The following is a 13,077-nucleotide window of genomic DNA, read 5'->3' as shown; positions in this document are numbered from 1 at the left end:
GCTCAGTGCTTGTGTCCTTCCAGATTTTCTCGTGTGATTTCAGTGTGTTTAACCTGACTGGCCGTCCCTGGTCTCATCTCGTGCATCGCGGTCTTCAGTGAATTGGCTGACACACCAGGGCGTGTTCATTTAGGGGAGCTCTAAATGTAAATGTGGTGAGCGTCTAAATTTCCTCACCTTCCATGTAAAATGTTACATTTTATTTTTTGTTAGGCTGTCTGACTTCCCCATAGGAGGACAGAACATGTTTTAATAACATTTTAACTGTTGTACATTGTGTAGTTTATGTAACTAATCAACTAAGGTTTGTGTTCTAATGTCAAACTTGTTAAGTCAAGAATAAAACCGATTTCATTTTAATCCTTGATTCCTTGTCATAACTTCGAAAAATGTCCAGTTTGTTTGAGCCAACAGCAAAAAAACTTCATCACAAGGGAGGTTTGCAACTCACTTTAAAATGTTCCAAGTGTATTCACAGCAGCACTGTTACAATGTTTGAGCTTGCAGTCTTCGGCCACATTCTCATAATATAATTCGGTTTAGTCGTGCGAATGGGAGGGGTGAAGTTGCCACATTCTTGCATATTTAATTGATACGTTTGCCCTCACACTGCACATTATCATCCGAAACAAGGAATCACTGAGTCCACGTCTGTCCACGGGACATACAGTATATCCAAGCTGCATAATAATGCCTCCTCCATCTCCCTGTGTTTATTCATTCTTCAAGTTCAACTCACAATGTAACCACAGGACCCCTGCAAAATTTGCCGCGCAGGCGTTAGCCGATTTATCTGCGGTCGAAGGTCGTCAACGAGCGATCACAAAATAAAACCAGCGGAGGGCGGAGGGACTCCCAAAATCTACCAGCAATAAACCAGACATCTACGAAGAGGAGGACGTCAACGTCTCTCTCTCTCTCTCTCTCTCTCTCTCTCTCTCTCTCTCTCTCTTGCCCTCCGCTGGCTCCCTCTGCGCTCCGCGCATAACAGCGTGCGTCTCCATTTGGACATGATTTGGCATTGAGAGCGCGCGCGCCAGCAAGGGCGAGAGAGCCACACATCGGCCTATATTGTATTAGGCCTATAGCCTATATGATATATACAAATGACTCCAGTGGCACTTTCCTTTTATTTAACTGTGAGCAACAACTCCTCACAAATAATACACCATGTGCGATCGAGGGAGCGGTGATCAGAAATCAATGAGGGGAGGAGGCGGCCAGAATCGTCAGAAATCTAATTAGAACAGACGGGGGGATTTAACCTTTTATAAATAACTATGGATTTAACCCGCACATGGCTCTATATAGCCTACCACAATGTTTCATTGCCTGTATTTGAGACGGATGGATTCACACCAACAGGGAAGCGTTTGCGGTAGCGCATCGAAACCACCGTTTTTTTGTGGATTTGCATTCGTTTCTTTTATTCGAAAAAGAATACGGATGCGTCTTCACACATGCCCAACCGTTGTGTATTTTCCAACAATACGTTATAGGATTCGTTTTAATCGTCATAAAACGTGCCTGTGTGAATGTCGCCTTCAAGTATGGGGACGACGACATTGACTTCTGCATGACCTTTTTGTTAACACCTTGAATGCTCAAGGATGGCAACACTATTGCACATGTTTTATCTGAGCTTCAAGTGTACGAGTATTTGCATTATCCACTCCTGACAGAAACCTCCTTTGCGTGTCTGTACATTTGCTGCTTGAATTTTTCTACATCTACACAAACGATTTGTAAGCACGTAGGTTGGCTTACCATTTTCATGGCCGGTTAAGCTGTGGCCTGGAATCAAACCTGTGACCGTTTTGCCAGGTGACTTTTGAATGTATTGAGGCGTGTACAGTGTGAAACTTACACTGTGGGTGTGTACGATGAGACCTTTTATTGATCCTGCCAAGGAAATTGTCTCAAGATGGTGGCTTAAAAAAAGAGATGCAGATTACAGTGTAAGAAACTACTGTTGACATGTTCAATCAGGGAAGAGAACTACACAATTTATTAGTTTGAGTTCCAGGTCTGCTCATTTGTTTTATCACTTTCAATTTGACTTCTCTGAGTTCTGTCTCCTGATTGGCTGAAATTGGTATCCCAGTTTTCCCGGTCAACTAAGTTAATAGGCTTAATATCTCTATTCATTTCAAAGTGCCTTTGAGCCAGGCATTCCTGAGCATGTCGGGTCACATGATCAGCTATACAATGTCAGGATGACACATGACCTTTGACCTACAAGGTCACAATGTGTTGCATAATGACACATTGAACTTGTAGATCGATATTTGTCATGTCATATGACAACGTATATTTCATAATTTATTAAATATTTAAAACTGTAAAATGAATAGAAGTCAAAGGGACTCTGATAATTAAACCTTTCCCAAATTTGGACGTCCTCCTAGATACGTCTTAGAGATAGATGGGATTGTTATACATTTTTGTTGAGTTAGATGTGTTTTTTTGTTTGGTATTTAGTTGACCTTTTTTAGTGCCTAGTACTGACACTGGTATATAGTGTCAGTACTAGGCCTGAAGTGTTCTGACTGTAGGTGGATAGATTTTTGCTACATGACGACCTCTGGTGGCTGCATTCCTTCATGATCTTAATCAAGTAAAGTTGTGTGGGGTGCCATTTCCACAACTGTCCTCTTTATATTCAGGGTGGTGGTTGCTGTACCTGAGGCTTGATGTACCTCATGTGCAGGTACAGTAGATATTAGTTCAGGCCGTGCACTTGAATGCAGTAGGCTATTGATCATCCTCAGCGCAACAGTGAAATATTAACTTTGTTTTATAGGTTTTAAAAAGTGCCATTTGCAATTGTAATCATAGCTGTAGAGCAGGTGTCTTTAGTGTTTTTCAGGCCAAGGACCCCTATGCTCCATTGCCAAAGCATCATGGGTGCTTGAAATTAAAAAACTACAAATATTTCAAAATAAAAATCTCAAGCATGCATGTCCCCAGGTGGGATTTTTAAATGGTGAATATTCACTTTCACAATTTAAAAATCCCACCTCACTGGGGTATTACTTAAGTCAACTGGTCATTATTATACATGTCTTACTTTGCTTCAGTCATCAAGTCGATTTATGTACAAATACATTTGGCGTTTTAATGGCTGGAATTGTACCCATGCAGCCTCTTTTTTTCTTATTAATCAGAAAGAAGACAAGGCACTGGAAGGCAGAGGGTAGGCTAGCTCACTAAGTTAGGTTGAACTGCAAGTCTGCATGATCCAGAAGTTGTGGGTTTGATCCTACCCAAATGTTTTACTTTGATCTTATTATTCACTTAACTGGCCATTATTAAAATGTGTCTTTGCTTCAGTCATATCGTTTTATGTACACATATGAAGCCCAAATAGATAATACAGCGATAAAACAGCCCACAACAACACTGGCCAAGTTGACAGAAATTCTAATCAGAAAAAAAGCCATGATTTGGTAAACTACTGATAGCTCTACATGTTGAGGTTCTGTGTGTAAGAGCCAGAGCTGAGGTACTGATAGCTCTACATGTTGAGGTTCTGTGTGTAAGAGCCAGAGCTGAGGTAAATCAGTAAAGTTGTTGTCAGTGGTGTAAAGCAAAGTAGCCTAGAATTATTGTAGGCTACTTATACTACAATTTTGAGAATACTTGAGTATTTCCATCCATTGCATCTCAGAGGCAAATGTTGTACTTTTACTCCACTAAAATGATCTGACAATTAACTTTAGTCAAGGTCAAGGTAAACTTTATTGTCCACAAGGGAAGTTTTGCTTGGGCTTTCACCCCTACTGCAGCCAAACATAAAACATCAATGACAATACTAGAAATACATACAGAGGGGGGACAACAATACACAAGTGCACAGAAAGTAGTTAGTAGTCAATATCACTGTCAATTCTATTTCAGAGCCTCATTCAACATTTTAGTTGACACAGGGACAAAGGATTTTTTAAACCTGATATAGTGCCACATAGGTTCACTGTACCTTCTTCTGCCAGAGGGCAGAAGTACAAATTCTCCATGTAAAACATGGGTAGCATCACTCACTGTTCTTTTAGCCTGTCTTAGTGTGATCTGCTCATAAATGGACTGCAGAGAGGGGAGTTGTCCTACTCCTATGATCTTCCCTGCAGTCTGACTCTGCACCAATCTGAGCAATTTGGACCTCAGTTGCACTTAGACTGAGAGATTACCAAACCAAACTGTGATGCCAAATCTGACCAGGCTTTCCAAGACTGCTCGGTAGAATACCAACATAAACTTTTGGTCAACACCGTGAACCCTCAGACGGCGGAGAAAGTCTTTGCTGTAGTTTACTACAGAGACTGTCCACATGTGTATTCCATGTTAGTGAGTTGTCAATACAAATCCCCAGGTATTTATATGAGGAGACCTGTGAGATGGTTGAGTCATGAATGACCACAGGCCCTGTGGTCACCAACACTCATAGGATCGAGCACCATCTCCTGTCTTTCTTACATTGAGAACAAGCCGAACAGCGTTGGCAGGTTAGATAATCACCCGCGTCACGGTTACTGAGGTTAGGTTTAGGGTTAGAGTTAGGCATAGTTTTACTGAGGTTAGGATTAGGGTTTGGGTTAGAGTTTGGTGCTCGATCCAAAGGGTGTTTGACCTAATGACATGTTACCGTGCTGTCTCCGCCCTTATCGCCTTAAAAACAGAAAAATGAAGACATTCCCTGACCAAGATTTAAACCCTCAACCTTGGAACTGTGAGGCATTTCCTTTACTCATGCACCACCAGGCCTTTCAAACTAATTAAAAATTGAAGTTTATATTTAAAGTTGAAAGGAGAGGTGACAGGGCATTTTCAAAAGATGAAAATGCACTGCAAACACCTTTACCCCTGATAGAATAACTGAAATGATACTGACCATAATTATTACTGTCATGATACTGGCCATGATAGCCTACTGGCAATATTACTGGCCATGATCAACGTAATACTGAAGCCTGAAGAGTATTAGTCGTTCTCTGAAATAGTTTTTTATGTCATTGTGGCTTAAGAGTTGATCACAAGTTGAACAAACCGAAGGTGAGAAGTTCAAATCTCCCACAGGATATTTTCGCTGTCCATCTAAATTCTAAAAGTTGGGTTAAGTATTACATTCGCCATTGAACCATCCATGCCAGCGTGGCTCAAAGGTTAAATCCAAGGTTTACAATTCAAAGGTTCCATGTTCAAACCTCAAAACAAAACTGAAATATCTCAACCCACTAAATAACTTAAATAACTGGTAAATCAAACAAACATGTGCTACAATGAAACCCAAATGTCTCAACTAAAAGATCAATAAAAACAGTAAAGGGAAAAATCAATGACATATAAACTGAATAATACCATAAAATTGCTGGGTAAACACTAGCATAATAATGAAGCCCCCAAAAAAGGAAATGTTGAGTAAAAAATGATTTAACTTACAGTGTACATTTCTAAAACATATACCTCTTCCACCGACTGGTCCTAAAAGAGAGGGAGCTGGGCTGGGCTCTCTCCGCCCCCACCGCCTTAAAAACACCGAAAATGAAGATATACCCTGACCAAGATTCAAACCCTCAACCTTTAGGTTGTGAGGCATCTGCTCTACTCATGCACCACCAGGCCCCAGAGAAAATGACAATGCACTGCAAACACCTTTTCCCCTGATAGAATAACTTAAATGATACTGACCATAATTATTCACACCATTACTGTCATGATACTGACATTATTACTGGCCATGATCAACGTCATACTGAAGCCTGAAGAACCCACCGTGGGTTGACTATTACGTTCTCTCAAATATTTTTCTATGCCCTTGTGGCTCAAGAGATGAACACAGGATTAACAAACCAAAAGTGATGAGTTCAATTCCCCACAAGATGTTTTTGCTGTCCATCTAAATTCTAAAAGTTGGGTTAAGTATTACGTTTGCCTTTATTGCCCATGTCAGTGTGGCTCCAGAGATAAACACAGGTTTAACCAACTGAAGGTGATGAGTTCCATTCCCCACAGGATATTTTCGCTGTCCATCTAAATTCTAAAAGTTGGGTTAAGTATTACGTTTGCCAATGTATCATCCATGCCAGCGTGGCTCAAGGAATGTACACAGGTTTAACAAACCATCGGTGATGGGTTCAATTCCCCACATAATATTTTCGCTGTCCATCTAAATTCTAAAAGTTGGTTTAAGTATTACATTTGCCGTTGCATCGTCCGTGCCAACGTGGCTCAATGGTTAAAACACAGTTTTAACAAGCCAAAGGTGACGAGTTCAATACCCCACAGAACATTTTTGCTGTCAATCTAAATTCTAAAAGTTGGGTTAAGTATTACGTTCCCCAATGTATTATCCATGCCTGTGTGGCTCAATGGTTAAAACACAGGTTTAACAAACCAAAGGTGGAGGGTTCAATTCCCCACAGGTCATTTTCACTGTCCATCTAAATTCTAAATGTTGGCTTAAGTATTACGTTCGCCATCAGCATGGCTCAATGATTAAAACCAAGGTTCTCAAGTCAAAGGTTCTAAGTTCAAACCTCAAACAAAACCAAAACATCTCAAACCTCAAGATTACATAAAAGGCCAATGAACCAACCCAAAAATGCACTACAATGAACTCAAATATCCCACCAAAGTGAAACAATAAAATAAAACTGGTAATGGGCAAGATCACTAATATATAAACTGAAAAAAAAAAAAAAAAAAAAAATAGAATAAATTATTACAAAAACAAAATAACTGGGAAAAATCACAACCATAAAAAAAATAAAAAAATAAATCACAACCATAAAAAAAAATAATAAATTGAAGAAAATGTTAGATAATAAATATTTAACTTAATATGTAAATTTCGAAAGCTCCTCTCCCTGGAGGTGTGGCACCTGAAAACTCCTCCCTCTTCCACCGGGGCTAAAAGGGGGCGTGAGGAGGGAGCTGGGCTCTCTCCGCCCTCATCGCCTTAAAAACAAGAAAAATGAAGACATTCCCTAACCAAGATTCAAACCCACAACCTTCAGGTTGTAAGGCATCTGCTTTACTCATGCACCACCAGGCCTTTCACACTAATAAAATTTTGGAGGTTATATTTAAAGTTGAAAAGAGAGATGACAGGTCAAAAGATGAAAACCCACTGCAAACACCTCTACCCCTGATACAATGACTGAATCTACTAGATCACCCCCTGATGATCAGGGTTCATTTTGACACAACTGAGTTTGTACTTTTACTGAGTCTGCACCTGCATTTACACTTGAAAGCACTTTAAAGCAAACAGAGATGTTTCATTTTAGCCCAAGTAATGTCATTAAAATTCATACCTTTTTTGTCATATATGGATTTCTTAGTTTCAGATGATCAAAACTATAGCAGTTTCAGCCACAAGTTTTTCTTGTTTTGCCTCTCACTATAGACAGTTACATTAAAAAAGGCTAACAATAATATTTATATTTATAATGCACTTTACATTCGTGACAATCTCAAAGTGCTACAATAGGCATAATACAAGTATCATCACACCATTAAAAAACATTTAGAAACTTTAAAGTTTAACTAGTTTCTCAATTAAATACTGCTGAATTATTAAATATATAATTAATAATTAAATGTGTATGTGTCACAACCCGGCCTGTGGGGCCAAGACAAATTGAGGACACGTGGTAGTGGTTTTAAATGTAACAATAATTTATTAACAAAATGTAAAAAATAAAAAGTAATACTTTCAAGAGTTTGAGCTGTGTAGGTCAGTAATCAGTAGTGTCAGCAATGCATGGATGTGTGGTAGGTGTAGTTAGCCGGGGACCCAGTCACCAAAATGGGAGGGAACCTGTGATTTTCTGCCGTACTTTTTATTTCTGTTTTATCTATTAGTTTGGTCATTAAGGTCCACAGAATGCCTACACACATATTATGTTTATATATGGTCGCAAGATATATGCACATAGCCTACCAGTCAAAGGTTTGGACACAGCTTCTATTCAATGTGTGTTTGAGAAGATGTGTCCAAACCTTTGACTGGTATGTACACATATATATGTAGAATATATGCACATATATGCACAACATATATATATGTACATACATGTGTGTTAAATGATACACATAACATACTCTCTATATATACCTACAGGAATAAAAAATAAAACACAATCTTGAAGTCATTATTAGCATTTATTCACATACAAGCAGAACTCAACTGACACGGATTCTGTATGTTCCATTTGAAAACTGAACTGACGACATATCGACTGCTGTAGCCTGGCACATTAATGGCCACACATTGTGTGTGTGTGTGTGTGTGTGTGTGTGTGTGTGTGTGTGTGTGTGTGTGGCCTTTTGTGTGGGCAGTAATTAACATACAGGCACATACTTACAGAGAATGTAAAATGTCCATTGGTCAGTGCAAAACAGCAGAAGTGACGTGGGCTGGACTCCCAGCAATTCATTGTATAACATTCACAGTTCTGATCTGAGCCAAGATGATGGAAAGAGAGCCTTGGTCAGCCATGGTCAACAAACCAGTGCTGCAGTCCATGTGTTTGTTAACACTTTGGTTTCAAGGAGTAAATAATCATATTGACCAAAAATAATTGTGTTTGTTTTTGCCACAATCATGCAGCCTTCATTATTATGACCTGATGGTGGCGCTAGAAGATCAAGGTCATTGGAACACCTGTTTAGGGTTAATCTTCCAGGAAGCATGAATGAACTGATCAAGTTTCACAACAATGTGTCAAATACATTTTGACACATCTTCCAAATCCAAGTGGAGAGTTTGGCCAAAAGATGGCACCAGAGGAAAGGCCATTTAATCTAAGATTAATATCTGCAGCATCAAAGTATTTTGTATTAATAGCTCTCTATTCAGATAGTAATTGCCTTCACACATTTCCTTCATAAACACATTGCTACAGAAAGATGGTTTTAATTGTAACTATGAAAGTATATGAATTCAAAACCTTTAAGGTCCTTTTTATTTCATTGATTGCAGTCTAGTGAATATCATGATGGATGTGGGAAAATATAATTAATATCGTAGTAGAAAATGTTCCCTCTTTAAGGTAAACAGTAGGCCTAGTTCTTTTTAGAATAAATTTGTATGAAATAATAACTATTTGAATTATTATTATTAAACACTGTAGTAAAAACTGTTCAGGTTCACTAGCCTACCATAGTAGGCCTAGTGAAATGCCCTTTTCTTCCAAGTTACATTCTTAATCTATATAAATAAACAACAAAAAGGTTTTAAAAAAACATACCTTCACCAAGAATGTCTCTTGGTAGAAAACACACTTTAACGCAGCCCTAAAGTAAGGATTCTAGTCTCCACAGACCACTGCTTTAAAGCCTCTTTGAACGACACTCTCCGACACAAAAGTTACACAAAGGTTTGTGAGTGAAAACCTTTATCTCGGCGTCGTGTTCGTTCTCTCTCTGCTCTGTTTACGGTGTTTCAACTCGGACAAGAGAAAGGGACGGAAACGGTTCTCCCGTCCTTCCGTCTATCTTGTCCGGGTTGAAACAGAGTACACTATTCCCAAGTTCCCCGCAGAAGTAGGGCTACCAGAATTCAGAAATTGATTGATTGAAGAATGTATTAGCAGTTTGCAATAGAAAAAAGTACAGTTCATGACAGTACAAATCACGGGTACAAGTTCAACTAAAAGGAGATCCTAGTAAGCTTTACGGCTCATTTACACAGCCAGGAACCACTTTATGTATCTCATTAGCTCCTTTCGGAACCCCTCACTCCACTGCTACGCAATCTCGGAGCTGCGTAGCAGTGGAGTGAGGGGATCCAAAAGGAGCTAGTATCTCATATAACTTTGAAAGACAGACGGATAGAACATAGTACTTTACATAGGATAACATCAATTACAAAAGCAGAAGAATTGTAGAAAAAAGGGGGGGGGGGGGGGGGGTGGAAACATGGGGGCTTTAGTCTATTTACTAGTCTCGAGTAGCAGCCGCCTGAAGGTGACTTTTCATACCAATTTTGAAGGAGGCTAGGGATTTGCACTCCTTTAAGGCTTGCTATCTATGTATATTGGGAAATTACTGGAAAACATCACCTGCTCAGGTTACCTGTCTGAAGATTTATTTTGTCAATGGCTACAGAAATGATGACTATCAGGCTCTACAGCAGGAGTGGGCAAGATGTTTTTCTAGATAGGGCCATACTGACTTCAATAAAGTGAGTGAAGGGCCACACATTGTACATTTGTGTGACTGTATCATTCTGGTGTACTCTGACCTTAGAAAAGAAGGTTGCTTGCATAAAATAATCCAAGTCAATGCCATATCAACTTTTATATGAGCCTACATGATATAAAGTATCTTATCAAGGGTCAGTGGCCGCACAAGGAGATATGTGTCATAAACCATGTCACGCCACACACACTATAGTATACAGGTATTTAACCGGGCTGTTAACTTCAATCTGGGTCAGAGCACCAACGTCTAACAATCTAACAGCTCTATAACCGAGGCTATATAGTCTCAGCATCTAATTCATTGGTTCATTTTATGCCATATAGCGTGCAAGGCATCTGATGAATCTCATTGATGGATCCTCTCAGAGAGTAATTCCTCTATGTATTTCAATGCTGCTCAGACATTCTGATATCTATTGTACATGGGATATTTCCACTGTTACCTGCTGGTCCATTGTGCCTCTATATAAAGGGTTTATGTCACAGATGAGTTAGGAATAAATCCTGTTTTTTTTTTTTTTTTGTATTGTACTGTATCACTCTGGTGTACTCTGACCTGAAAAAAAAGAAGAAAAAAAGATTGCTTGCATAATTAAATAATACAAGTCAATGCCATATCAACGTTTAAATGAGCCTATAAATGTATAAAGTATCTTATCATATCATATCTGATATGCAACATTTCATAGGTCTTGATAAAACACATTGCATTATGTTATAAATATGGACTTGAGGTTGGCTGTTTCAATGTGAATAGTACGCACGGATGGAGGAATGCAGGTATAATACTAAAAATTGAAAAATGAATTGGGGTCAAGTGTAATACGTTTTTCTCAAAATCATTAACGGTTGCCATTTTTGGGGGGTAATTTTCTTTCTTTTTTTTAGGACTTGGTGGGCCGGATTGAGATGATCACAGGGCCAGGTCCGGCCCCCGGGCCGTATGTTGCCCATGTGTGCTCTGTAGAGTAGACATCACATTCATGAGTAACCATAGTTACCATACCACATTTTCCCTGATCTGTATCAGCCATCCCTTGCCTCTGAGAACCTCGAGATGGACAGCAATCAAACACAGTCACTCTACAGAAAATTAAAACTTTTAATTCAACTCTGATTAAACAATTTGTGCTTGTATAACTGAAGGGACAAGGGTGCATTAGTGTACTAACATCAGACAATACGTTTTGAGTGCCAAATGCTAAATAGTAAACATGCCAGTATAGAAGAAGTGTTTCGAATATGAAGATAATGGAAACAAAAACAATTACATAATCCTCTTTACAAAAGTTTGGCATTATCTAACAACTGTTTAAATTCAATAGTCGTACGGCCCTTCCCTCACTTGGCCCCTGGGGTAAAAATGCGCCCCACTATTAGCCTCTCACAACTTTTTTCATGCCTTTATTGATAGAACAGTAGGATAGGAAATAGGGAGAGAGATGGGGAGTGAGATGCAGCAAAGGTCGTCGGGATCTGGACTCGAACCCGCGACACACTGTGAGGCATCAGAGCCTATTTGGTATGCGCCTGGATCGGTAGGCCAGCGGGCGCCCCCACAATTTGTGTGATGACCGTGTTGTTGGTTGTTTGCTTCCTGAACTTCACTTCCCGATTCATCTGACACCAGCTACATGGGTAACAGCAGAGGATCTTCCAGCAGTCATCACAGAATGAACCCTGAGTGAGGAAGAGGAAGGTAAGGGTGAGAGAGAGAGAGAGAGAGAGAGAGAGAGAGAGAGAGAGAGAGAGAGAGAGAGAATTGTGTAAACAAAGGAGTTGGGTTTATAACATCCGTTTAGTTTGTTTTGTCTAGTTGATGTGGTTTGACATGTCTAATGTATGAACTATATTTTGTAATTTGTGGACCCCCTTGAAAACAAGATGGTCCATCTGAAGGTGTTAGGCCTATTCCTAACAAAGACATTTCAGACAACCACACATTAGCTGATGTTCCTCTAGTCTAGTGTGAACACATGCAGCTGTATTTCAGTGCTGCTCAGACACTTCTACTGTACATGCCTGGGATCTTTCTACTGTTACCTGCTAGTCCATTCTGCCAGTAACTATATATATTTAACCATATTAAGGGTTTATGTCACAGATGAGTTATGAATAAAATCCTGTTTTGGCGTCTTTAACAGGTTGTTGTGTGAGCTCCAATTGTTTTGATCCCGCTGGGGAAATTCTGTCACCAAAGATATCCATTCATTCAAGAGGTAGGTAGGGGGTATTACCTGGATATTGTATCGCTCTCTCATGGAGCCACGGAGGATGCAGGACACTGCATAGCAGGACAGCATATCCAGTAGTGGCATGCAGCAGCACCAGCCGAAGTCACCAGCTGTCTGGCACTGCATGCAGCAGAAACACCAGTAGCCGAAACAACCTGGAGGGAGGGGAGAATAAGGAGAAAGGTGGTCGGCTATTAAAGGTACATTAGGTAACATTAAGACTATTTTTTATATATATTTATATACATTATTTTAGCAGTCATTTCCTTTATCAGCCACTATATTATTGTGCTGGGGTGTTTCCTTGCAGGCTCTATTTTGTGTTCTGTTCCACCGTTTATATGACAACTTGACATTCAAACCTTGCAGGGACAGAAAAGTCTGTGAAGGCCCCCGCCCCTCCCCTCTCTGACAGGCATTAAACAGGTCTTTTATGCTCTAATTGATTAGAGAGATCAGATCACTAACAAGCACAAAACGAGTTATGGCCCAATCAATGAACTCAGTGCACAACCCCATTTGAAGTCCAACGGGAGCAATTAGCTGAGCTCCCCCCTCCCCTCACAGACAGTCTTAATGATACCTTCAGTAGTGTACCTTTAACCAGTGGTGTCATATGGATTTAAGAAGTGTGGGTC

At 39.7% G+C, this 13,077-nt stretch overlaps 1 protein-coding gene across 1 annotated transcript in view; it reads right to left on the bottom strand.

Annotated features, from left to right (window-relative positions):
- Positions 1 to 11,118: 11,118 nt before the first annotated feature.
- The window catches only part of LOC308297926 (uncharacterized protein), a gene marked incomplete at its 3' end in the record, with an annotated part of 33,556 nt that continues 31,597 nt past the window's right edge, over positions 11,119 to 13,077 (bottom strand). The window contains exons 11-13 of the mRNA XM_080741490.1: positions 12,443 to 12,594; positions 11,766 to 11,885; positions 11,119 to 11,166 (exon numbers count right to left, since the gene is read on the bottom strand). Of these exons, the coding sequence (XP_080597616.1) occupies positions 11,119 to 11,166; positions 11,766 to 11,885; positions 12,443 to 12,594 (320 nt within the window). The remainder of the gene's footprint in view (positions 11,167 to 11,765; positions 11,886 to 12,442; positions 12,595 to 13,077) is intronic.

Source organism: Nannobrachium achirus (genome assembly GCF_963921795.1).
Source record: "Nannobrachium achirus genome assembly, chromosome: 14".
Taxonomy (NCBI): Eukaryota; Metazoa; Chordata; class Actinopteri; order Myctophiformes; family Myctophidae; genus Nannobrachium; species Nannobrachium achirus.
Note: the sequence above shows the minus strand (reverse complement) of the source record. Positions and strands in the feature narration are given on the sequence as shown.